General features: G+C 40.2%; 2 protein-coding genes across 5 annotated transcripts in view; one reads left to right on the top strand and one right to left on the bottom strand.

Moving 5' to 3' along the window:
- Window positions 1-20,209, top strand: part of Chek1 (checkpoint kinase 1) — a 35,574-nt gene extending 15,365 nt beyond the window's left edge. For 3 of the 4 annotated variants that reach the window (XM_070013575.1, XM_070013576.1, XM_070013578.1), the window contains 2 exons: window positions 2,298-2,415; window positions 20,022-20,209. In XM_070013575.1, the coding sequence (XP_069869676.1) occupies window positions 2,298-2,393 (96 nt within the window). In that variant the 3' untranslated portion in view covers window positions 2,394-2,415; window positions 20,022-20,209. Of the gene's footprint in view, window positions 1-2,297; window positions 2,416-5,511; window positions 5,565-20,021 lie in introns of all 4 variants that reach the window. The other variant, XR_011370139.1, reaches the window with a different exon arrangement.
- On the bottom strand, window positions 14,023-25,040 carry Acrv1 (acrosomal vesicle protein 1). Its single transcript, XM_070013579.1, has 4 exons — window positions 24,926-25,040; window positions 20,092-20,676; window positions 18,622-18,741; window positions 14,023-14,426 (listed from the first exon to the last, which is right to left on the bottom strand). The coding sequence occupies exons 1-4, from the start codon at window positions 24,975-24,977 to the stop codon at window positions 14,302-14,304; spliced, it is 882 nt and encodes a 293-aa protein (XP_069869680.1). The 5' UTR covers window positions 24,978-25,040; the 3' UTR covers window positions 14,023-14,301.
- Window positions 25,041-26,451: the final 1,411 nt, after the last annotated feature.

Below are 26,451 nucleotides of genomic sequence, written 5' to 3'. Positions count from 1 at the left end.
CTTTTTTTGTCCGGTCGTGGGGCCTGAACTCTGGGCCTAGGTACTGTCCCTCAGCTCAAAGCTAGCACTCTACCACTTAAGCCACAGCACCTCTTCGGCTTTTTTTTTCTGCTTATGTGTTGCTGAGGAATCGAACCCAGGGCCTCAAGCATACAAGGCAAGTGCTCTACCACTGAGCCACCTCCCCAGCCTCGTTATAATACTTTTATATTCAAGTAAAACTTAGTGTGGCCCCAAAGTACAAAGGCTGTAATTTTGTTACAGTGTGTTGTTGTTTTGCTTTATTATTAGCCATTGCTAATTTCTTACTGTCCAGTAGGGAGGCTTAAACTCAGGGTTTCATACATGAACCAGTGCTTGAGTCCCAAGCCCCTTATGATTGTTATTTTTCTAGTAGGATTTCATAGATTTTTTGTTGTTGTTGTTGTTTGTTTGTTTGCTTGGGGCTTTCTGCCTGGGCTAGCCTTGGATCAGGATCTTTTTTTTTTTTTTTTTTTGCTGTTCCTGGGGCTTGAACTCAGGCCCTGGGCCCTGTTCCTGGGCTTCTTTTGCTCAAGGCTAGCACTCTACCACTTGAGCCACAGCGCACTTCTGGCTTTTTCTGTTTATGTGGTACTGAGGAATTAAACCCTGGACTTCATGCATGCTAGGCAAGCACTCTACCACTAAGCCTCATTCACAATCCATGAATCAGGATCTTTTTACTTAGCCTCCTGCTTCTGTGCAGCTGAGATGACAGGCATGCACCATTACACCAGCTTTTCTGTGTAGGTATGGGTCTTGCTGATTTTCTGTCTAGGCTGGCCTGAAACCATGATCCTCTCAATCTTCATCTTCCAAGTAGCTTGAATTACAGTTGTAAGCCACTGTGCCTGCTACCTTTAATATTTTCAGACATTTTGCTTATTTTCTTGGTTCATATAAATGTATGTCTTTTAAATAAAAATTAAGATTCATAAGATGTTTGTACATTTTTATTGAAGCTTTAGTTTATAGTTAATACTCATAGATTTTTCTTCACATTTCTGGTTATTTTTCATTTTAAAATTCTTGATTTTTAAGACTAAATAATGTTTTGTGTATGTGGCTCTAAAGAAGGTTGAAGGGCTAGCTACATTGTTTTTGGATTGAATATTAACAGTATTGTTTTGTAGATGCTGGTATGGAATTAAATTATGAAGGATACTACTATAATAAAATGCTTCTCATAAACTGAATCTTGGCTTTGTTGACATGGTAGTGTGGCAAGACGTGAATGTAGTTTTGTAGTTTCTTTTTTTTTTTTTTTTTTTTGGGTCCGGTTGTGGGGCCTGAACTCTGGGCCTGGGCGCTGTCCCTCAGCTCTTCAGCTCAAGGCTAGAGCTCTACCACTTGAGCCACAGTGCTACTTCCAGCTTTTTTCTTTTTGCTTATGTGGTGCTGAGGAATCTAACCCAGGGCCTCAGGCATGCAAGGCAAGCGCTCTACCACTGAGCCTCCTTCCCAGCCCTGTAGTTTCTTTTTTGATTATAGCAAACAATGATTTAGGCCCAGAGATATTAACCCTTGAAGCAGGATGTCTTTTTTTTTTTTTTTTTTTTCTGCTCTGAAGTTATAGGGTGGTGAGAACAGAGTCAGGTCAGATTGGTTTTTTTGTTTTAGTGTTTGTAGAATTTGAACTCAAAGACTTGCCAAAATTATGTAGCCATTTCCTTTATCGGCATATCTGATCTTTATAATAGTCATGAATCTGGTGGCCCAAACCTGTAATCCTAGCATTTGTGAGGTCAAAACAACAAGATTTCAGGTTTGAGGCCAGCATGAATTGCATAGGAGACTGTTTCAAAAAATGTATTAGCTGGTTGCTGATGTCTCACACCTATAATCCTAGCTACTCGGGCTGAGATCTGAGGATTGGGATTCAAAACTAGTCTAGGCAGGAAACTCTTATGAGATTCTTATCTCCAATAAATTACTCAGAAAAAACTCTAAGTGGCAATGTGGCTCAAGTGGTAGAGTACTACCTTTAAATAAAAGAAGCTCAGGATAGCACCTAGGCCTGAGTTCAGGCCCCAAGACTGGCCAAAAGAAAAAAATGTACTGAAGTATGGCTTAAGTGGTAGAGTGCCTGCCTAGCCAATACAAGGCCTGAATGAATGCCAGTCACACCAAAATAATAAAGAAAAAAAGAGGTCCACAAGGGTATTACAGCTGGACATATCTGGCATCTTTGTTTCTGCTTACTAGTAAAGAAAAAATGAACTTTGTGGCACAACTTGTTTTTTGACACCTGTTTTAATATATTATTCCTAATATAGGGTGATGGATTGGAGTTCAAGAGACACTTCCTGAAGATAAAAGGGAAGTTGAGTGATGTTGTGAGCAGCCAGAAGGTTTGGCTTCCTGTCACATGATCCATTTGCTGTGGGATTCCTGGTGAATATAGTGCTGCTTTGTTGACATTATTCTTCCTAGAGAAGATCATTCCATTATGCAAACTGCAGACAGTAGTTCCTGAAGAGTTTTCTTCTCCTCTGTCCAAAACTCAATTATTTGTACATTTTACATATAAATATCCATAATATTTATAATAATGGATCAAATTCATTAGATATTTCTTCAGATGTGTGTAGTGTCTAAATTTGAAACCCATCTGGTTGAAACTCAAGTATCTATCATCAGATACCTACTTGAGTTGACCAGCTTTTGTGACAACATAATATCCCATTTTTTTCATCCAAAAAGCACCTATTTTCTCCATACTGGCTTAATTATAAAGAAAATTTGTCAAAGACTTATCCCTGTGACTTTTGGACAATGGACTTGCCAATTTGTGAAGTAAGGCAAGCTTAAAAGAATGTATCCCCAAACTTTGTACTATATTTTCAATTTTAGTAAATGTGCTGCTGAAGCAAGCCCTGTACATGTTCAAAAGGGTTTGACCAGTAATATAAAACTGTTAGAATGATTAAAACTTTAAGTAGGTATTTTTTCTTTTTAGTTAGTCAAATATAAGATACTGGTTGATCTTTCAAAAAGTTGAGCATACATTCTAGGGCTTAACTGACTAAAAATTACTGTTGCACATCTTAAATATTTTCCTATATTATTTCTTACTTTCACGGCCATATTTTAATTCTTTACTACAGAAATAAATTCTATTTTGAAAATGAATATCTAACTCTGTGATCTTATTGATGACCAAACTTCTAGGAATTATGGAATGAAAGAGAAGTGGGGAGTAAGAAAGCTATCATAGGAAAAACAATAAATAAATAAAAATTAAAAAAAGAAAGTTATCATAGGAATAATTCTGATTCCTCATTAGACTTACTAAAAACTTTTTCTAACAAATTCATATTGAATTTTTTTTTTTTTTTTTTTTTTTGGGTCCGGTCATGGTTCAGAGTTCAGGCCTGGGCACTGTCCCTCAGCTCTTCAGCTCAAGGTTAGCATTCTACCACTTGAGCCACAGCGCCACTTCCGGCTTTTTTCTTTTTGCTTATGTGGTACTGAGGAATCCAACCCAAGGCCTCATGCATGCAAGGCAAGCGCTCTACCACTGAGCCACCTTCCCAGCCCCCAAATTCATATTGAATTTTGAATCTACTTCTATTTCTAGATAAATTATTAATTTAATCAGTTATTTTAGTCTGAAGTAAAACACATTTATGATTAGAGTTTGTTCTGTAGTTTATACTGGCACATTGTGTTACTATAATTTACACAGAAGAATAGTAATGACTTCTGCATATATTTTCAGTTTATTTAGAGGGTTACCAGTAATTGAATTAATACATTCCTAAGCTGGGAGGAAAATTGTGGAGAATTGTGGCAACCACTATCAACCTGTAGAAACTAAAGTTATCTAAGTCTTTTTCTCTAAGCTCTTTTAGCTCCAGCCACTTGATGTTTAAAAGACATCTCCTAGACTAAAATAGCTTTCAGTTCTTGCCCTCCAAACCCGTTCCTTTTCCAGTTTCTTCCAACTCAATAAGTTATATTTTCAGCTTCCCAAGACTCTAAGCGATAATCCTTGATACTTTCCTCCCGCATATTCTACATTTAGTTCAACAAGTATTATTCAGTTCAGCAGCTGTATATCCTAATCCACTTAGGTTTGAAGCAGACATCTCTTTTCATATTTCTTGTTCCTTCAGCAATTTGCTTCTAGAATGATCTCTCTAAAGTGTGAATTCCATTTCCTTGCCCCTATTTCCAATTCTTAATGATTTCATCACACTTAAAAGTTCAGAATTCTATCTCAACTACACAAGTTTATGTGAATGTCCTCTGGCCACAGGAATGGCTTCATCGGCTACTCCTTTTTTTTTTTTTTTTTTGTCGGTCGTGGGTCTTGAACTCTGGGCCTGGGCGCGGTCCCTCAGCTCTTCAGCTCAAGGTGAGCGCTCTACCACTTGAGCTTCAGCGCCACTTCCGGTTTTCTGGTGATTTATTGGAGATAGGAGTCTCACGGTCTTTCCTGCCCGGGCTGGCTTTGAACCGCGATCCTCAGATCTCAGCCTCCTGAGTAGCTAGGATTACAGATGTGAGCCACCAGCACCCGGCTTCATCTGCTACTCCTTATTCATTCTGCCCTAGCTTTGTTAATATTCCTATTCTCAACTAGCACATTCCCTCCTCAGGGTCTTCTCACTTATTGCTTTTACATGTAGTACTTTAGTCCCAAATATTCATGTTTTATTTTGGGGCTCTACTTAAATGCCATTTACTCTGCAAAGTCTTTCTCAAACTTACCTAAAATAGTCTCCCTGTCATTCTCTTTACTTTTTAGTATAGTATAGTATAAAGCATAATACTTTATTATTATTTCCTTCAGTACTAGAGATCAAACCTAAGGCCTCTCACATATGCTGGGAAAGCACTTTACCTCTGAGGCATATCCCTAGCCATGATGTGGGATATTTTTGTTTATTAAATATTTGTTTCTTTATTTGAGTATGTAGTATGTAAGCTCCTTGAGGTCATGGATCCTGTCTGATCAGGTCTGTATGTCCAGTGCCTAGAATAGTTTCTATAAATTATGGCACACAAAATGAATATCTGTTTAACAAATTACTCTTGGACTGATCTCATCTACCTTAAATAAGTGTGTGGGTTCATTTTTATTTCTACTGCTGCCATTCTAGTTCAAGTTCTTTTGACCCTAGATTTGTTCATTGCCTAGCTCTTTTTCCTCAATCTTTGTATATTGCCCTAAATCATTACTTTTTAAATATAAATTGTACTGTGACCCTCTCTTACATTAAAACTGGACCATAAACTCTACTTTGACCTACCTACTTCTTCATGGTTCACTCCCTGGCCTCTACTTACAGCACTCCAAACAGTTCCTTTTTTTTGTGCATTGAATATACCAAGGCACATTCCCTCTCAGAGCCTTGAGGCTTACTGCTCCCTATACCTGGAACCCCTTCCAGTAGATTACATGACTGACTATTCAGATCTCAGCTCAAATGTTTCTATCATACCTAGCCCATATCATATTATTCTCTTCTCTTTTCTTCACAGAACTAGTCACTATCTGAAATGACCTGTTTATAGCCTGCTTCCCCAACCAAAATGTAAGCTTAAACTTCAATGTTCACTCTTGTATATCCCATGTGTAAAACAGCACCTGGAGCATATATGTGAAAAATATTCAAAAAGTGAATGAATATAATTAAATATTAGATGAGAAATGTACCATTATACGTGAGGAAGGGAATAAATGGATAGAAAATAAATCAGCAGCTGGAATTTCTATTAGAATGGTAGGGGAAAACCAGTTTTCAGATTTGGCCAGACCAGCTCTGACAGTTATGTAAACACTGGCAGTTGCTTCTGAAAATGCTTTTAGAGTGGTATAACAGGATTGAACAGTAGTTCTATCTTTTAGTTTTTTAAGGAAATCCCACACTGATTTCCATAGTGACTATAGTGATTTACATTCCCATCAACCATGTATGAAGGTACCTGTTCTTCACATCCTTGCCGTACTTACTGTTTTCTTGAGAAAGCCATTTTGACTGGGGTGAGATTGAATCTCAGGGTTGTTTTGATTTTGATTTCCTTTATGGTTAAGGTATTGAACAAACATTTTTTATGCATTTAACTAGCCATTTGTACTTTTGAAAACTTTTGTTTGTCCAGTTATTAAATTATTTCTTGGTATTTAGTTTTTGAAGGTCATTTTTTTGCTTTCTTATTAGCATATATTAGTTGTGCATGGGGATTTCATTTTTATACTCTCTTTTTTTTTTGTCGGTCCTAGGGCTTGAACTCTGGGCCTGGGCGCGGTCCCTCAGCTCTTCAGCTCAAGGCGAGCGCTCTACCACTTGAGCTACAGCGCCACTTGCGGTTTTCTGGTGGTTTATTGGAGATAGGAGTCTCACGGTCTCTCCTGCCCGGGCTGGCTTTGAACCGCGATCCTCAGATCTCAGCCTCCTGAGTAGCTAGGATTACAGGCGTGAGCCACCAGCGCCCGGCTCATTTTTATACTTCTGTACAACATTCTTTCATGATAAAAGCTCTGAAGAGGGGCTGGGAAGTTGGCTCAGTGGTAGAGTGCTTGCCTTGCATGCATGAGGCCCTGGGTTTGATTCCTCAGCACCACATAAGCAGAAAAAAGCCAGAAGTGATGCTGTGACTCAAGTGGTAGGGCACTAGCCTTGAGCTGAAGAGCTGAAAGGACAGCGCCCAGGCCCAGGCCCAGAGTTCAGCCCCCACAACTGGCAAAAAAAAAAAAAAAAAAAGCTCTGAAGAAACTAGGAACAGAGAGGGATGTACCTCAACATACTAATGGCTGTGTGGCCAATATCATAGTAAATGAGTAAAAACTAAAACTATTTTCTTTAAAGTTAGGAATGGGACAAAGGTGTTCACTCTCCTTACTCCTGCTCAATGTAGTGCTTTAATTTGTAGCCAGAGCAATGAGAAAAGGGAAAAAATAAAAAGGAATTCAAATAGGGAAAGGAGTCAAAGAAGTTACAGTGATATGATCTTATGCCCAAAAAACTAAAAACTCCATTAAAAAACTCTTAGCAGTCATAAACATCATTAAAGTAGGAGGATAAAAAAAAATAAGCACACAAAATCAGTAGCTTTACTTTATATCAACAATGACCAGGTTGGAAAAGGAATGAGGAAAATAATTCCATTCACAATAGTCTCAAAAAAATTAAAGTTAAGTACCTAGGAAGGTTTCACTAAAGAAGTAGTAGATCTCTACAATGAAACCTATAAATCTGAAGAAATCAAAGAAGACACCAGAAAAAATGGAAAGACCTCCCATGTTTATGGATCAGCAGATTTGACATTGTAAAAAATGTATGACCAAAAGCAATCTATATAATCAGTGCAATTCCCAGAAAAATTCCAATGACATTCTTGACAGAGGTAGGAAAAATCAATCTGAAAATTCATACAGAAAACACAAAAAACCTTAAATGACCAAAGTGATCCTGAAAAAAAGCAACACTGCAGGGCTCTGATAGCTCACACCTGTAATCCTCGCTAGTTAAGAGACTGAGATCTGAGGATCATAGTTTGAAGCTAACTGGGCCAACAGTAAAGCTGTGGCTCAAGTGATAGTGCCACCCCTGAACAAAAAAAGCTCAGGACAAGGCCCAAGCCCTGAGTTCAAGCCCTAGGTCCAACACACACACACACACACACACACCACTAGAAGTATCATAATACACACATACACACACACACACACACACACACCACTAGAAGTATCATAATACACACACACACACACACACACACCACTAGAAGTATCATAACACACACACACACACACACACACACACACACACACACACACACACACACACACACACACACACACACACACACACACACACACACACACACACACACACACACACACACACACACACACACACACACACACACACACACACACTAGAAGTGTCATAATACCTGACTTAAAACTATACTATAGGAGAGCAAGGGAAGGGGTGACATCCAAATGAAATGTACTCATTATTGACTTATATAACTGTAACCCTTTTAACGTCACCTTTAGAACAATTTTTAAAAATCTATACTATAGAGCTGTTGCAGCAAAAACAGCATAAAAACAGACACATAGACTACTAGAATAAAAAATAAGGATCCAGAAATAAACCATGTAGCTTTCTACAAGGGCCAAGTACATATATTAGAGAAAAGGCTGCTTTTTAACTAATGATGCTGGGAAAACTGGGTATCTGTGTACATACAGGAATCTGCTATTAGATCCCTGCCTCTTGCTCTGTACCAATATCAAAGTGGATCCAGGGATCTTTATGTAAAACCTGAAACTTTGAAACTACTACCAGAAAACAGGAAAAAGTAGTGCATAGACATAGGCAATCATTTCCAACAGGCCAACAAATAAGAGTAAGAATTGACAAATGGGATGGCTTCAAACTGAAAAGCTTCTGAAAAGCAACAGAAACATTCACGATGAGTGATTTAATCACCAGAATGTATGTGGAGCTGAAAAAGTGAAACTGTTGGAGAATCAAAAACTGAATAGATGGACAAATGATCTGAACAGACAATTCTTGAAAGAAATACAAATAGCTAATAAATACATGAAGAAATGTTTGGCATTCCTGCAGATAAAGGAAATGCAAATAAAGCATTGGTTTCATCTCATTTGAGTCAAAATAGCATCAATACAATATGACTCAAGTGGTGGGAATGCCTGCCTATCAAACATACAGGCCCTGAGTTCAAACCTCAGTACTGCAACACACACACTCCCAGGAGCACCATCAACAACAAATGCTAGTTAGCCAGACACTGGTGGCTCACACCTCTAATCCTAAATACTCAAGAGGCTGAGATTTGAGCATCACAGTTCAATGCCAGCCCAGGCAGGAAAGTCCATGAGACTATTATTTCCAATTAACCACCAGAAAACTGAAAGTGGCACTGTATCTCAAAAGTGGTAGAGTGCTAGTCTTGAGCAAAAGAGCTCAAGGGACAGTGCCCAAACTATGAGTGAAAGCCCCATGACTGACCAAGTTTTTTTTTTAAATGTGATACAATAGAATATTATATATATATATAATATTCTATTGTATCACATTTATATATATATATAAATATATATATAAATATATAAATATATATTATATATATAAATATATATAAAATATATAAATATATATATATATATATATGAGATCATAATGAAAGGGAAGTAAAGCAAGGTCAGAGGGATAATGGTTGGTAAATTTTCTCTCATGCAGAATCTGTATCTAAAAAGATAAGCATGCACACATGCAAACATCCACACATACACAAAGAACATAATTGTAATACAGGGACTGTTGTGGGGATGAAGTGGGGGAGGAAGAGGGAAAGTGAATGAAGTATGTATATTTACAGTGAAACCCTTTTGTACTAGTGGGAATGAGGAGAGCAAATGGGGAGGGTGAAGGAGACCCTTTATAATTGAAGTACCATATATATATATATATATATATATATGTATGTATGTATGTATGTATGTATGTAAGAAAATAGAGCAGTTGAAATTGTCTTGAGAGAAGAAAGAAAAAAAGAGGGGGGAGGTGTTTGATCAGGTGGATTTCAATAATTGCACTTGGGGTTTAAAATCAGAGCCTTGCCCTTAACAGACAGGCAGTCTATACTTGAGCCACACTCTAGCCCTGGAGTTTTGTATACTGGCAAAGGTTATCTTTGTGTAGATGCTTTTTTGATTCTGCTTATTGTTTCCTTTGCTATACAGAAGCTATTTAATTTGATGTGATCTCACTTTTAAAATCTAGTTATTATTTTAGCAAGAGGGATTCTATTCAGAAAAGCCTTACCCCATGATTTATTCTAGTAGTTTTAAATTTTCTGGCCTAACAAGATTTTTTTTTTTTTTTTTTTTTTTGGGTCCGGTCGTGGGGCCTGAACTCTGGGCCTGGGCGCTGTCCCTCAGCTCTTCAGCTCAAGGCTAGCGCTCTACCACGTGAGCCACAGCGCCACTTCCGGCTTTTTTCTTTTTTGCTTATGTGGTGCTGAGGAATCGAACCCAGGGTCTCATGCATACAAGGCAAGCGCTGTACCACTGAGCCACCTTCCCAGCCCCAAGATATTTTTTTTTTTAACCTCTTGTTTCCATTTAACATTAAGATCTTGATCCATTTGGTATTGACTTTTAACTGTTTTTTGTCTTTTCTTTTTTGGTCCTGGGGATTGAACCCAGGATGTTGCACTTGCTAGGCAAGTGCTTTGCCACTGAGTTACATCCCAGCCTAGATAATTGACTTTGTCTAGCTTTAGTCTTCAACATGTGGGTATCCAGTTGGTTACTTGTTTTTTGTTAGTCATAGGGCTTGAACTCTGGGCCTGGGTGCTGTCCCTGAGCTCTTCGGCTCAAGGCAATTGCTCTACCACTTGAGCCATAGCACTACTTTTGGTTTTCTGGTGGTTAATTGGAGATAAGAGTCTCATGGATGTTCCTGCCTGGGCTGGCTTTGAGCCATGATCCTCAGATCTCAGCCTCTTGAGTAGCTAGGATTACAGGCATGAGCTACCAGTGGTTACTATTTAAACACCATTTGCTGAAAAGAGACTATCTTCTCTGTAAATTGGCTTTTGATGCCTTTATAAAAACTCAGATGTCTCTAGCTCTTTGTGCTTATTTCTGGAGTTTGAATTCTGTTCCATTACATACATTGTCAAGGTCTGTCATGCTTCTAAGTGGATTTTAAGATTGAGTTTTGTATTTCTATGAAGAAAGACATTGGGATTTTTATAGGATTGCATTTTGTAGATTGCTTTTGATAATATATTCATTTTCACTGTATTAATTCTAATGATCCACCAGTGTCTCACCCCTGTAATCCTAGCTATTCAGGAAGCTGAGATCTGAGAATCACAGTTCAAAGCCAGCCCATGCAAGAAAGTTTCTTATCTCCACCTAACTACCAAAAAAGCCAAAAGTGGAGCTATGGGTCAAGTGGTATAGCATTAGCTTCGACAGCCCAGACCCTGAGTTCAAGCCCCAGGACTGGCACAAAATAAATAAATCTAATGATCTATGAAATGAAAGGAGTCTTCTTTAATTTTTTCTTCAATGTTTTATAGTTTGAGGTCTTTGATATCCTTAGGATTATTCCTAGGTATTTTTCATTTAGACAATTGTGAATAATTTTCCTAATTTTATTCTCAGCCTGTTCATTGTTAGTATATAGAAAAACTATTGATTTTAAGGTGTAGATTTTGTATCCTCTACTTTGTCAAAGGTGTTTATCAAACTTGAGTTTTCTGGTATAGTGTTCATGGACCTTTAGGATTGTATCATCTGCAAATGCTGATAATTTGACTTCTTCCTTTATATTTGTATCTCCTTTATTTCTCTTGAATTCTTGATTTGGCTAAGAATTCTAACTAAACTGAGTAAGAGTGAGTAAAGTGAAAACTTTTTGTTGAAATGGCTTCAGTTTTTGTTGAAATGGCTTGTTTTTCCTCATTTAGGATGATGTTGATGAAAGATTTGTCATACAAACCCTTGTACTAAGCTGAGGTAGTTTTCCTCTATTCCTAGTTTATCAAGACTTTTATCAAATGAAAAGTTATTGAATTTTATCAAAGGCTTTTTTTTTATCTATTGAGATTATTCTTTTATTTTAATTGGTTTGTGTATGTTGAACTATTCTTTCATCTCTGGATTGAAACCAACTTGATCATGGTTATGCTGTTTTAAATACATTCTTGAATTCAGTTTTGAGGGTTTTTTTTTGTTGTTTTGATTTTGTTTTTTGTGTTTTTTGTTGTTGTTGTTGTTGTTACCAGTTCTGGAACTTGAACTAGGGCCTGAACACTGTCCCTGAGCTTTTTTGCTCAAGGCTAGTGCTCTATTTGTTTAACCACAGCTTCACTTCTGGCTCTTTTGGGGGATTACTTGGAGATTAAGTGTCTTACAGACTTTCCTGTCTGAGCTGGCTCTGGAGCTTGAACTCAGGGCCTGGGCATTGTCCCTGAGCCTCTTTGTGCTCAAGGCTAGCACTCTACCACTGAGTCACAGAATAGTTTTTATTGGATATAAAAGTATCATGGACTTTCCTGCCCATCTGGCTTTGAACCACGATTCTCAGATCTCAGCCTCCTGGGAAGCTAGGATTACAGGTATGAGCCACTGGTGCCTGGCTAGTTTAAAAATATTTTATTGAGAATTATGTGTTAATCAGGGAAATTAGTCTATAATTTTTTCATTCTGTCCTTAATCTGGTTTCGGTATCAGGGTACCTTACTTCATAGAATGAGTTTTGTTGTAGCCGTTCCTTTTCGATTTCATGAAATAGCTTGAGGAACATTAGTGTTTGTATTTCTTCAAAGATCCCATAGAAGTCAGGGAATCTGTCTGGTCCTGGATTTTTTTTGTACTTGGGTTTGATTTGGGTCCTTGTGCTAACTGTTAAGAAAGCACTCTTGCTGGGCACCGGTGGCGCACACCTGTAATCCTAGTTACGCAGGAGGCTGAGATCTGAGGGTTGTGGTTCAAAGCCAGCCCGGCCAGGAAAGTCTGTGAGACTCTTATCTCCAGTAGAACCACTAGAAAACTGGAAGTGGCGCGGTGGCTCAAGCAGTAGAGCACTCGCCTTGAGCTGAAGAGCTCAGGGACAGCACCCAAACTCAAGAGTTCAAGCCCCAAGACTGATAAAAAAAAGAAAAAGAAAGGAAGGAAGGAAGGAAAGAAGGAAAGAAAGCACTCTTTACTTTTTCCCCTGATTTTTGCTGATTATTTTTTAGATAGGATCTCATTGTCTGATCAGAGAATGGGGGTGATCTGCCTATGTAAGACCTGTGTCTAGCTCTTCATGTGTGTACATCTGTATCTATATACATATATATTAAGATTTTAAACTTTACCTATGGTAAAATTGATGTCTTTCTTGATGCAGTTAAGCTTGAGACCAAAAGTCCTAATGTCAAAAGAAAAAAAACTGATAAATTGGACTTTAATTGTGTTGGGCTGGGAAGGTGACTCAGTGGTAGAGTGCTTGCCTTGCATGCATAAGGCCCTGGGTTCGATTCCTCAGTGCCACATAAGCAGAAAAAACCAAAGTAGTTCTGTGGGTCAAATGGTAGAGCACTAGCCTTGAGCTGAAGAGCTGAGGGACAGTGCCCAGGCTCAGAGTTCAAGATCCACGACCAACAAATAAAATTGTGTTGCAAAATACATTAAGACCACCAGTTGATGTGAGTGGACTTAAACCTGAAGTATGTGGAAGTAATGTCTGAAAGGAGATGAGCTCTCATAGGAGAAGAGGATTGATTTTGGTCTTGAAAATAGTATTCTGGGACTGGTAGAGTGGCTCAACTGGTACAAAGCACTTAGCAAGCATGAGGCCCTAAGTTCAAATTCTAATACCTCGACCCCTCCACCCCAAAAAACGAATTTGGCTAATATTCAGAGTGAAAAGATGGAGGCCATGCATGTTTGGTTTCAGAACCCAGGCCAGGCTTTCAGTAGCTTTATTAGGTTGATCAGTTAATAACATGGGATATGAAAAAATAAAACGTCTATAGGTCACATATCATTATATACTCATATAATATACTTATATATACTTATTAAAATAAGCATCCTTATTTTCCTTTCTACCTTTTTGGTCTCTTTTCTATAGTATTAAATGTTACTATGTATGTAAAGATACCTTGAGGCAAAAGAGTATTTAGTATTCTACTTTCCCTATTATGTTCAGTAATGCATATTTGCACATATTTATACAGCAAATAAAAAGGAGTCATCATCATAGTGGACTATTGGAGGCAGAACACTCAGTAAGTGTTGAGTGCAGTATACTGCAGCATAAGATTGACACCAGGAAAGATCGGTACCTACTTTGCATTCCTTGTTATGTCTGCCTTGGGAGACCCTTCATTTTCATGATCATGGAATGGTTATAGAAAATGTTTACTGAAGTGGTGGTAGAAGGAAACATAGGTATGACTGCAATTGGACTGATGGGAAAAGAAGTTTGTCTGGAGCTTGTGTTCTTCAGCCATGAGGAATTTATTGAAAAATTCTTTGAGGAGAGAGAGGAGGGAGAAGACAAAGTTAAGAAGAGAGGAAGGTGGAAGGGAAGGAAAGGGAGAGTTAGGGAAGGGAAGGGGGGGGCAGAGAATGGCTAATAGAAGAGGGAAGATGTTTGAGCATCCTGTCTAATGCTCAGGCAGAGGCAGATGTGGTTAGTTCTAGAAGCTGAATGTAAATTGAACTAATACGGTGATGGAGGCTTTTTGCTGCCTGAGTCAGAGCAAGAAGCAGGGCACAGGCTTCTAGGTCTTGTTGCAGAAAGGTTGGTTCCGACAGCATATAATTTGCATCCTTGTTCCATGGGAAAAGAGGTTCATAGATGGGCACATGTTCTCGCACCCCTGAACCATGAATTGGAGTTTTCCAGCTGAAAGGAGCAGAGACAGACCTGGAGTTAGCAGAAAGCTTCCTCCTCCAACTTTAACCATTATCCTTGGTCCACGGCTTGCCCAGGCAGGTAGGGCTGACTTCCATGTCTATATCTTTTCTACTCCGTCTGCCCTTTTCTATTCTGTCTGCCCTCTCCAGGAGCTTTCCCTCCTCTCTTGCCCACTTCTCTCATTTATCTTCAATTTGGGTTTACAAAAATGGTCTTTCTCCCCCTCAAAACCTATTTTCTTTTGATTATGTTGCTGTCATACCACCATCCTTTCCTTCCTATTCATATTTTGGCCCTGAGCACTCTGAACCATGATTCTACTGTGCTGAAACTTCCCTTTCAATGGGCACTTCTGAGCTCTGCTCATCACATTCTGCAGACTTGTCTCAGGACAATTCTTTGACTTCCCTTCATGCAGACAATGTTGTTGACTATATCCTTTTTATTTACTTTACCCTTTTTATTTTATTTACATTTTCTTCTGACTAGGTCTTCCCCACTATTCTCTGTCTGTTTCTCTGGATCCAATTGTCTCTATTCTCCCAAGTTAAATCCCCACATTTCCAATTAATTGATTGTCTTTTCTATGCAGATATGGTAAAGACAACTAGAGTTTTCTTTGCCACAAATGTAACTGTACCATCCTTCCCAGAGCTTGTCTTCTGACAGTTCCCTTATACAGATAGACCACTTTCTCTCAAATCTTATTTTTTCTGACTCCCCCCTTGCCTTGTCCATCCAACTGGTTGTGAAGCTCTACCAATTCTACTTTTGCAATGTATGCTGTTTCTGTCACTGTTAACATTCGTCAAAAGATTAAGGTGCCATTACTGTTTGTAGGGAAGTATGCTAGGCATTGGAAAGTATAAATAACAGAGCAAAGAGCAGAGAGGGAGAGGGAGAGAAAGGGAGAGAGAGAGAGAGAGAGAGAGAGAGAGAGAGAGAGAGAGAGAGAGAGAGAGAGAGAGAGAGAGAGAGAGAGAGAGAGAGCACACTATGCTGTTTTTCTTTCTGTTCCCTTTCTGTCAACAGGAAAAAAAAATTCTTCCTTTCTGAGGACTGAATGAGAAAATGTAAAATGTATCTCAGTACCTGTTAAACAGGAGTGGATTAAATAAAGGAGAACTATTTTAAGTATTAACTTTATCTGGTCAGCCCCTTACAATTCCTAAATTTAAACTCTTTAAAGTAACCTTGAAGATCTTGTATGACCTAGCTTCAGCCAACCAACCTTCCCAAATTTATATTCTCTATTTCCCTCCCTGTCATCCCCAAAGGCTTTTTGCTGTTTCTTCTGCTATTTATATACTATTTTCTCTGACTTTTGCTTCCATAATTCCCTCTGGTATATTCCTTTGTCAGCCAGTGCTATATGACTGAATCAGTAGTTCTGTGCAATCCTGGTTCTGTATTGATGCCTTGGGGAGTCCACTCCAGATATTCTGATCTAACTGTGGTAGCCTGAGCAGTAAGATTTTTTTTAAGAGATTGCTCAGCTGATGTTTTTAATATGCAGCCAAGACTAAGAACTACTGGCCTACATATTATATGTTCCTCCAAAGATTTTTCTTTTTCCTTTTTTTGTCTTTCCTGCCTACCTGCCTGCCTTCCTCCCTTCTTCCTTTCTTCCCTTCCTTTTTTCTCTTTCCTTTCTTTCTTCCTTCCTTTCTTTCTCTCTTTATCTCTTTCCTTTTTTTTTTTTTTTTTTTAGTTACTGATGCTTCAACTCAGGCTTGGCCCTCTTTTGGGCTTTCGTGCTCACCATGGCCTTCTGTCATGTCTTGAGCCATGTCTTAGCCTGGCATTGTGATGGTTAATTGGAAATAGAATCTCATGTACTTTTTTCCCCCCAAGGTTGCCTTTAAGCCTTGATCCTCCACATCTCAGCCTCCTGAGTAGCTAGTATTACAGGTGTGAGTCATTCTAAAGACATTTCTGAATGCTTTTCTGAATCTCCTCAGACTTCCTTGTACCTCTAATTTTTTCCTTTGATCTATCTTTTCTCCTCTTTTTCCTTCCATCTCTCCCCTCCCAAGACTTGAAAAAGGACGCAATCCTGGTGCTGGCTTATGCCTGTAATCCTAGCTGCTCAGAAGGCTGAGATCTGAGGATCACAGATCGAAGCCAAGCCCAGGCAGGAAACTCCATGAGACTCTTATCTCCAGTAAGCTACTCAGAAAAAGCTGGAAGTGACACTGTGGCTCAAGTGATAGAGTGCTCACCTTGAGCAAAAGCTCAGGGTCAGTGGTACCCAGGCCCAGAGTTCAACCTCCAGGATCACGGAAAAAAAAAAAAAAAAAGGAGACAGACCATCTCCTCCTATTAAAGAAACATGAGTTACTACCACCTAGCTTGTGCCTTTCTTATAACACCATCTCTCTTCTTTGTGATACTTTGGTTTGGTTTGGTTTGGTACCAGTCTTGGGGCTTGAACTCTGGAGGCCTGGGCCCTGTCCCTGAGCTTTTTCCACTTAAGGCTAGCACACTACCACTGAGCCACAGCTTCACATCTGGCTTTTTGGTGCTTAATTGTGAACTTTCCTGTCCTGGCTCACTTTGAACCACGATACTCAGATCTCAGCCTCATGAGTTGCGAGGATTACAGGCATGAGCCACCAGCTCCTGGCAATACTTCTTTCTTATATTAGACTATAACCTATTTATAGACAGTCTGTAGTATTTGATTCATCTTTCTGTAAGGCTCATGTTATATGTCATATTTATTGAGTACATTATTCTGCCTGCATACCTGTAGAAATGTGGGAGAAATGACATTTCTAGTAAGTGACCAGACAAACTAGAATAAGGAAGTATAGTTCATGAGGCGGAATTAACTAAGATCCTATATTTTGAGTGTGTATAAAGGTAGATTGATAATATGCTGAGGTCTGGAAACCTGTGACTCTACATCTGTAGAAAATTTTATTAGTTTATTCAGTCTTTTCTAAATGCTTATCATATGCTAGACAATTTTAGCTTCCAGAAACATAGCCATGAATCCAATGATGTAGTTCTGAGTTTATAGTCAGTATCTCAGTAAATTAAAGGGAAACTCAAGTGTTTCAGTTATTTTTTTGTTTGTTTGTTTGTTTTTTTTTGGGTCCAGTCGTGGGCCTGAACTCTGGGCCTGGGCGCTGTCCCTCAGCTCTTCAGCTCAAGGCTAGCACTCTACCATTTGAGCCACAGTGCCACTTCTGGCTTTTTCCTTTTTGCTTATGTGGTGCTGAGGAATCGAACCCAGGGCCTCATGCATGCAAGGCAAGCGCTCTACCACTGAGCCACCTTCCCAGCCCATGTTTCAGTTATTTTTGTTGTTGGTTGTATGTGTGTGTGTGTGCTGGTATTGGGGCTTGAACTCCGTGCCTGGGTACTGTCTCTTAGCTGTTTTGCTCAAAGTTTGTATCCTACCACTTGAGCCACAGCACAAACTTCCTTGCCTGGGCTAGCTTCAAACCTTGATCCTCAGATCTCAGCCTGACATTTCCACTTGGATTACAGGCATGAACCACTGACACCCAGCTTACATGTTTCTTTAATAGGAAGAGACAACTAGCTTCCTTGCCTTCTTTTTAGAAATCTAAAGGCCTACTGGGAAGGCCCTCTACCTCTCCATCAGGACCTGGGATTGTATTCTGTGTGTGTGTGTGTGTGTGTACCTGGGATTGTATTCTGTGTGTGTGTGTGTGTGTGTGTGTGTGTGTGTGTGTGTGTGTGTGTGTACCTGGGATTGTATTCTGTGTGTGTGTGTGTGTGTGTGTGTGTGTGTACCTGGGATTGTATTCTGTGTGTGTGTGTGTGTGTGTGTGTGTGTGTGTGTGTGTGTGTGTGTGTGTGTGGTGTATGCATGCCAGTCCTGGGGCTTGAACTCAGGGCCTGGGCACTGTTCCTGAACTTTTTTGCTCAAGGCTAGCACTCTGCCACTTGATCCACAGCTCCAGTGCTGGCTCTGTTTGGTGGTTAACTGGAGATAAGAGTCTCACAGACTTTCCTGCCCAGACTGGCTTTGAAATGTGGTCCTCAGATCTTAGCCTCTTGAGTAGCTAGGATTACAGGCTTGAGCTATTAGTGCCTGGCTGGAATTCATAATTTTTGAAAGAATGCGGTTCTGAATCTTCAAGCTGCTTATTAGTACTTAGTTTGATATGTTCTATGGCAAAGATTTCCCCAGGAAGTTCTTATATACCTTCATAGATCTTCTTTAACATGCACTGCTGGGAATTCTGAGTGGTACAGACTCCCTCTCCACGAAGACATTTTCCTTGATCATTCATATATGCACATGTGTGGCAATTTAATGCTGAGCCTGAAATGTCAAGAGAGCCCTGATGAGATTCCATATGGACACCCCTGGGGAGGGGTGATGTTTAATAAGTAGTTAGTATACAACACATTTCTTAGTTCTTGTTGGGGTAGATACCCCAAGGCCCTCTGTCTGACAGAGAATACTTCTACACTTTATGAATTCACTGCTGATGAATGCCAAATTTATCTAATACTGACTTTTATTCCAGTTCTTGTTTCTATTGGCTTCCTAGAATTTTTTTTGGGGGGGTGGGTGGGTCATGGGGCTTGTACTCTGGGCCTGGGTGCTGTCCCTCAGCTCTTTAGCTCAAGTCAAGTGCTCTACCACTTGAGCCACAGTGCCACTTCTGGATTTTTCTGTTTAGGTGGTGCTGAGGAATCGAACCCAGGGCCTCATGTATGTGAGGCAAGCACTCTACCATGAGCCACCTTCCCAGCCGGCTTCCTATACTTTTATAGATGTCCTTCTGCCATATCTTACTCCATAGAAGCAAAGTGATCTAAAATGGCTTCCCTTTCCTATTTCCTGTCATACTCTCACATACCCACCAGGCAAAAAACACTTGATGTCAAATCTGACTGATAAGTAAGCTATGTTTGAACACTTACATGTTGAATTGTTTTCTGTTTTCAACTTGACCTTATTGAATGTCACTGATGGCATTCATCATATTGCTGTTTTACTATCTATAGTGCTAATCCCTTAAGAAATTTAAAAGAGTAGTGGTGGGTGGTAGTGACAAAAAGAGTACATGCTTTAGACAGACCGCGTTTGAAACCAAGGTTTTCCACTTTTGCCTCACTTCTCCCTCACATTTGAACATTTAGCATAATAGTGAAATAGAAAATATTTACATCTGATAATAGGTTGTGACATCAAACTTCGGGTTTTATTTTCCTCCCTTGGTCAGCCCCCTTTTAAGGAAAAGTCACAGAATCACAATAATCCTGGGAACTTTGGATATAGCAGGCAAAAAAAATGTCTGCATACTTTGCATGCCTTATTTTTGTCTCCAAAATTAGAACTTCTATTAACCCACTACTTCTAGGGAAGCTGTGGGCATTTATATCCATAATTTCTTATGGAAAGTGGAATTGAAAGGAGCTATTGGCATTCTATATTTATGTTACTAAAAGAGTGCCTTTAAATTATGTAGTCTTTAGGGCCCCATAAAACATGGACCAAGCCTCTTGATATTATTGTGAAGAAACCTGGAGGGTCTTTGTGAAAGTTATTTGTGATGCCTTAATGATTCTTTGTAAAATTAAATTCTTTTCTAGAATTAGATTTTCCTGATGTGTCTCCCACCTCCCACGTGAAGTCAATGGTACCTCAATGACTAGTACCTACCCACTGAAGTGCTTGCAAGTGGAGTACTTGAAGGCTGTTCACTCAAAAGCTGTTCAGTCGAAATCTTGTCATTCGAAGACTGTTCACTCGAAGACTGTTCACCTGAAGACTGTTCACCCATACCCTTTTCTCCTGCAAGCTGTTCAACTGAAGATTGTTCACCTGGAGACTGTTCTGAAGAATGTTCACCCGAAGATTGGTCACTTGAAGATTGGTCAACTGAAGTGTGTTCACCTGAAGACTGGTCACCCGAAGACTGGTCACTTGCAGACTTATCACCTGAAGACTGTTCACCTGAATTGTGTTCACTTGAAAAGTGCTCACTTGAAGCACGCTCAGTAAATGCGTGCTCCATTGTAGCGTGCTCGGTTGAACTGTGCTCCATTGTAGCATGCTCAGTTGAACCATGCTCGATTGTAGCATGCTCAGTGGAGCCATGCTCACTCAAAGCATTCTTGCCTGAAGTCTCATATAAAGCATCAATGTGTGAAGGGTTTCCAAGTGAGAAGTACTCACCTGACAGTTGCTGAATTGAAGCTTGGTGAGCCATAGAGCCAAGAGACTCATCAGGCTTGCCTGATGCTTCTGGGATGAAGAAAAGAGATTGTGAAGGTGAGAAAGAATGAGGTGAAGACTACTTTCACCCTATTCTCTCACCTGAAGTGAGTTAAATGGGGACTCCTGGGTTTCTTGGGGGTCAAGAGCAGTCATTTGAAAAATAGCACAAATGCTGGGTGAAGTCAGCCAACTATTCCAAGAGATCAGGAAAGATGTGAAAAATGGGAGATTAAGAACTGCACAAGGGGGCTGGGAAGGTGGCTCAGTGGTAGAGTACTGGCCTTGCATGCATGAGGCCCTGGGTTTGATTCCTCAGCACCACATAAGCAGAAAAAAGCCGGAAGTGGTGCTGTGGCTTAAGTGGTAGGGCGCTAGCCTTGAGCTGAAGAAGCTGAGGGACAGCACTTAGGCCCTGAGTTCAGCCCCACAACTGGCAAAAAACAAAAAAGAACTGCACAAGGAGATTCACTCACCTGTGCACCAAAAGCACCTGAGGGAAATGAATGTATCGCCCTGTCAAAGCCAGCATCAGGAATAGAGGACCCTCACTTATGCTATCACAAATCTGCCACCAACCTTTCTCCAGTTCCAGTATGGATGAAAGGCAAGGAATTGTAGAACAGAGAGAAAGGAATATTTATAATAGCTGAGTAATCTCAGCTAAACTGAAGGTGGCTCTGTGTGTGTGTGTGTGTGTGTGTGTGTGTGTGTGTGTCTGTGTGTGTGTGTGTGTCTGTGTGTGTGTATAACTCAAGGCCTTACACAAAGAATGGACAATTGGAGGGCTATATTAATCTTCATACTAAAGGAGCCTATAAAAGTTACAAGGAGCCAGGCGCCGGTGGCTCACGCCTGTAATCCTAGCTACTCCGGAGGCTGAGATCTGAGGATCGAGGTTCAAAGCCAACCCTGGCAGGAAAGTCCGTGAAACTTTTTTTTTTTTTTTTTTGGGTCCGGTCGTGGGCCTGAACTCTGGGCCTGGGCACTGTCCCTCAGCTCTTAAGCTCAAGACTAGCGCTCTACCACTTGAGCCACAGTGCCACTTCCGGCTTTTTTCTTTTTGCTTATGTGGTGCTGAGGAATCGAACCTAGGGCCTCAAGCATGCAAGGCAAGCGCTCTACCACTGAGCCACCTTCCCAGCCCGAGTCCGTGAAACCCTTATCTCCAATAAACCTCCAGAAAACGGAAAGTGGCGCTGTAGGGAAAGTGGTAGAGCGCTAGCCTTGAGCTGAAGAGCTGAGGGACAACACTTAGGCCCAGAGTTCAAGGCCCACGACGAAAAAAAAAGTTACAAGGGATGAAGTCACTTTTATTTGGTAAAGTCATGTTCTTTTTTACACTCTAATCCATATAAGTTATCAGGTTAAAAAATTCCTATCATGTCAGCTGGGTACTGGTGGCTCACATGTAATCCTAGCAACTCCGGAAGCTGACATCTAAGGATTGTGATTTAAAGCCAGCCTGGGCAGCAAAGTTTGAGAGACTCCAGTTAAGCACCACAAAAGCTGGGAGTGGAGCTGTGGCTGGCCCACGTGCTGTGGAGCACTAGCTTTGGGGGAAGGGAGGGTGTGGGGACAGTGAGAACTCAAGGCTAGCACCCAGGCTTTGAGTTTCTGGTCTAAAAAACTAAATAAAACAAAAATTCCTGTTATGTATCTCTGCATTGAGGTTTCTTGTGACAGACTATTTATGCAACACTTCATAGAGTTATTAGGTTTTCAGTAAAATAAATTGTGAGGTCCCTTGTCATGGCCTAGGTACTCAATTTTTCATTTCTTTGCTGTCTTATGTTAGAAATTACACAATCCTTAGATGACCATTCTTCTCTGGCCACTATTCTCCCTTTAATCCATCTCATTAATGACTATCAGATATTCTTCTATGTATGGCTTTTATTTTAGTTGAAAAGGAGCACCAAATATACCACTTGATTATTAGACTGAGCAGCCTAGATGAGGGCAGTATACAACTACCAATGAGTTGTTAAACCTAGCCCCAAATTGCAAGACACTGCGGGATCTTTAGGCTGATGTGTAGTCATAAAAGATACTTTAGGGGCTGGGAAGGCAGCTCAGTGGTAGAGCACTTGCCTTGCATTCATGAGGCCCTGGGTTCGATTCCTCAGCACCACATAAGCAGAAAAAAAACCCGGAAGTGGCACTGTGGCTCAAGTGGTAGAGCACTAGTCTTGAGTTGAAGAGCTGAGAGACAGCGCCCAGGCCCAGAGTTCAGGCCCTCGACTGGACCCCCCCAAAAACAAAAAACAAAAAAACCCCCCCAAAAACAGATACTTTAGCCAGGTGCCAGTGACTCACAAATGTAATCCTAGCTACTTGGGAAGCTGATATCTGAGGATCATAGTTTGACGCCAGCCCCTGCAGGAAAGTCTATAAGACTCTTATCTCCACTACACTACTAAAAAGCCAGAAATGGAGCTGGGGCTCAAGTGGTAGAGTTCTAGCCTTGAGCAAAAGCAGATTAGGGATAGTGCCTAGGCCCTGAGTTCAAGTGCCAGCACTGGTACATACACACAAAGATAAATTACCTCTAAGAATCCTGCAAGAGATAAATATAACAATCTACAAAACTAGGGTTAGAATATATTGAGATAAAACAATGGTAAGATCTGATAAAACTTTAGGAAGTCTGTTATATAAATATCTGTTTGCCTGGCTTCAGTTGTTAACAAAATTTTTAAATGAAATGTTTCTGATACAAAAAAGAGGTTTGAACAAAAGCATGCTAATTTCTTAGCCATTTTTGGAGTTTACAATCTATTACTTCACTACACGACTGACACATTCTACCATTTAATGTCTGTGTATCTGTGTTTCCATGGCCACAACTTGAAAATTTAACAAAAGCAAAGAGCAAAACCAGTGAAAGCCAACACTGCTGAGAACATTTGTCATTTCGCCAATAGGCCAGAGCTCATGGCTTCTCTCTTTTCTTGTAGGAGGCCAGAGGGAACACAGTTTTCTATGAATAGGGAGCCCCAAAAGGGAACATACCGAAAATTGGAAGAATGCCATAAAGGACAGGTTTACCAGGTCTCTGCACCATAACTGTACTATGTTCTGAGATGAATTTCTAGGCACATCATGCATCTGTTTCTTTTCTTGTCATGTTAACTACCCAAAGATCCCTTTTACTCAGTTTGTGAAGACAAACTACCGGACTAGCACTATACCCATAGTCCTGTCCTCCTACCTTGCAGAACATCATATTCAAATATTAAGTGGTTGAAATCAGAAAGAATGTGCCAGGCCCTAAGTCCCTCTGACTGCCAAGCCATAACTTGGGAAAATCAACTTATTCAGGAGCTCTCCAAATTGGTCGTTTAGTTATTTTTTAATTTATTATTATAAAAGTGATTTACAGGGGGATTATAGTTACAGAAATCAGGTAGGGTGTGCATTTCTTTTTGGCCATTAGCACCCCTTTATTCTCTCCCAGTTTTTCCTTCCGTTCCTATTCACAAATTGTATAGTTGGTTTTCAGCAGTGTCTAGTGAGTACCACTGCTGCATTTGTTCACTCTTTATCCCTCTACTTCTGTGCCCCACCCTTACCCCCTCAGACAGATAACCAAACAAGACAAAAAGAAAACAAAAACAGCAATCAAGAAAAAAAAAACACCTTGTTTCCATTTCCTGGAGTTAATTTGAACAAATAGTATATATTTCATATGATCAGATGCACATAGGCATTGTGCCTTTGTGTTCCTTTCTTAAGAATATCATCCTTTGATATCATTATGTGTGAATGCCTAAAGTCCTGCATAATTTATCATGTTCAGTTATATTTTAGATCTAGCTTCTGCATGTGAGAGAAAACAGGTGCTGTTTGTGTGTCTGAGGTTACTCTATTTTTTTTTTTTTTTGGGTCCGGTCATGGGGCCTGAACTCTGGGCCTGGGCGCTGTTCCTCAGCTCTTCAGCTTAAGGCTAGCGCTCTACCACTTGAGCCACAGTGCCACTTCCGGCTTTTTTGTTTTTGCTTATGTGGTGTTGAGGAATCGAACCCAGGGCCTCAGGCATGCGAGGCAAGCACTCTACCACTGAGCCACCTTCCCAGCCCTCTGAGGTTATTCTTGAGGTTATTCTTGTGGTTATTCTTGAGGTTATTCTTGTGTCTCTGTTTGGTTATTCTTGATGAATCATCCTGGTTTGGTATGGTTACCACTAAGAGACTAGTCTTTCTCCCTCAAGTGCAGAAACACCTTAAAGAAGGCCCTCTTTGCTATCCAAGAGTCTAGATGTCTAGAAAAGACTCACCTCTGGCAGATCCAAGCAGATAAAGACTTATTAGTAAGATTAACTTGTTCATCTGGATTTAGGAAAAGAAGGATCTCTAGTATGGAGCTCCCAAGAGCTGGGAAGAAACTGAGCAGAAGCTCCGAATGTTGAATCAGAGCCTCTGGGAATTCTAGAACTTGAGAAACCCGACCCATATTTCCTCACAATGGGTTGTACTCTGAGGTCCTAATGAGGTCCTAATCTGCCTGTTCTGGCAGATTGGCCTTTAACAACCCATGGCAGATGCCACTATTGAAGGCTAAGAGTATTTTTCTGTGTGTAGGATAGTGTGTTTGGGACTATTTGCTCTATCTTAAGATAATTATTACCCCCAATCCTATGTTCTGTGTAGTAAAGTTGAAAGGGTATCACTTTATTTTAGAGTATTCAGGATAGTGAGGTGTGATAGACTAGTTATTTTCTGTTTGGCTCTCTAAACCAGACTTCCATGGCCACAGTCTATATCCCGGAAGGCTGATCTCTGTTGGCATCATCATCTGAATGGTTAGGTTTGGCTTCAGATTGAGTTTAGCCAATAAAAGATCAGATATGTGGTATGTACGGGGATGGGGGTGTGGGGGTGCTATTCTCTTCAAAATTTGTTTTTATTAAAAACTTTTAACTTGTAAGCAGTTGTACAAAGGGGTTTCAATTCAATATGTCAGCTTATGAATATAATGGACCTTGATCAAGGTCACCTCTTCCATCATTCTTATTTCTATTTTATTCTTGCCACACATTGGGTTTTTATACTACAGAGTTTTTTCCCATGACTCCTGACTTTCAACTTTTCACCAGTTTTCTCCCCCCCCCATTTAATTTAGGAATAATAATTGTCTCTGCTGTTGCTAAAATGTGGGTGTCCCAAATTCCCTTTTGAAATTTCCTCAACCCCTCCCACTAATATGAAGTCTTTTTCATGTAGAACTATATCTGTCATGATAAAAATTCAGATGGTGAGCCGGGTGCCGGTGGCTCACGCCTGTAATCCTAGCTACTCAGGAGGCTGAGATCTGAGGATCATGGTTCAAAGCCAGCCCAGGCAGGAAAGTCTGTGAGACTCTTATCTTCAATAAATCACCCGAAAACCAGAAGTGGTGCTGTCGCTCAAGCGGTAGAGTGCTCGCCTTGAGCTGAAGAGCACAAGGACAGCTCCCAAGCTCAGAGTTCAAGCCTCACGACTGACCAAAAGAAAAAAAATTCAGATGGGTAACAGAAGAATTGACACAAAAAGGGGCAGAGTTGGGCTGGGAATGTAGTCTAGTGGTTAGAGTGCTCGCCTAGCATGCATGAAGCCCTTGGTTCGATTCCTCAGTACCACGTAAGAGAAAAACTCCAGAATTGGTGCTGTGGCTTAAGTGTTAGAATGCAAATAGCAAAAGAACCTCAGAGACATATATATATACATATGGGGGGGCGGGCATAGAGTAAATGGATCATCACGGGATATCTTGATTTGTAACTTACCAATATGGCAGCAAAGCTGGAAAGATGGGTGTAAATGG

This window comes from Dipodomys merriami, unplaced genomic scaffold, assembly GCF_024711535.1.
Source record: "Dipodomys merriami isolate MVZ:Mamm:240054 unplaced genomic scaffold, mDipMer1.0.p SCAF_91, whole genome shotgun sequence".
In the NCBI taxonomy this organism is placed as follows: domain Eukaryota; kingdom Metazoa; phylum Chordata; class Mammalia; order Rodentia; family Heteromyidae; genus Dipodomys; species Dipodomys merriami.
This window is presented reverse-complemented; position numbering and strand designations above follow the sequence as displayed.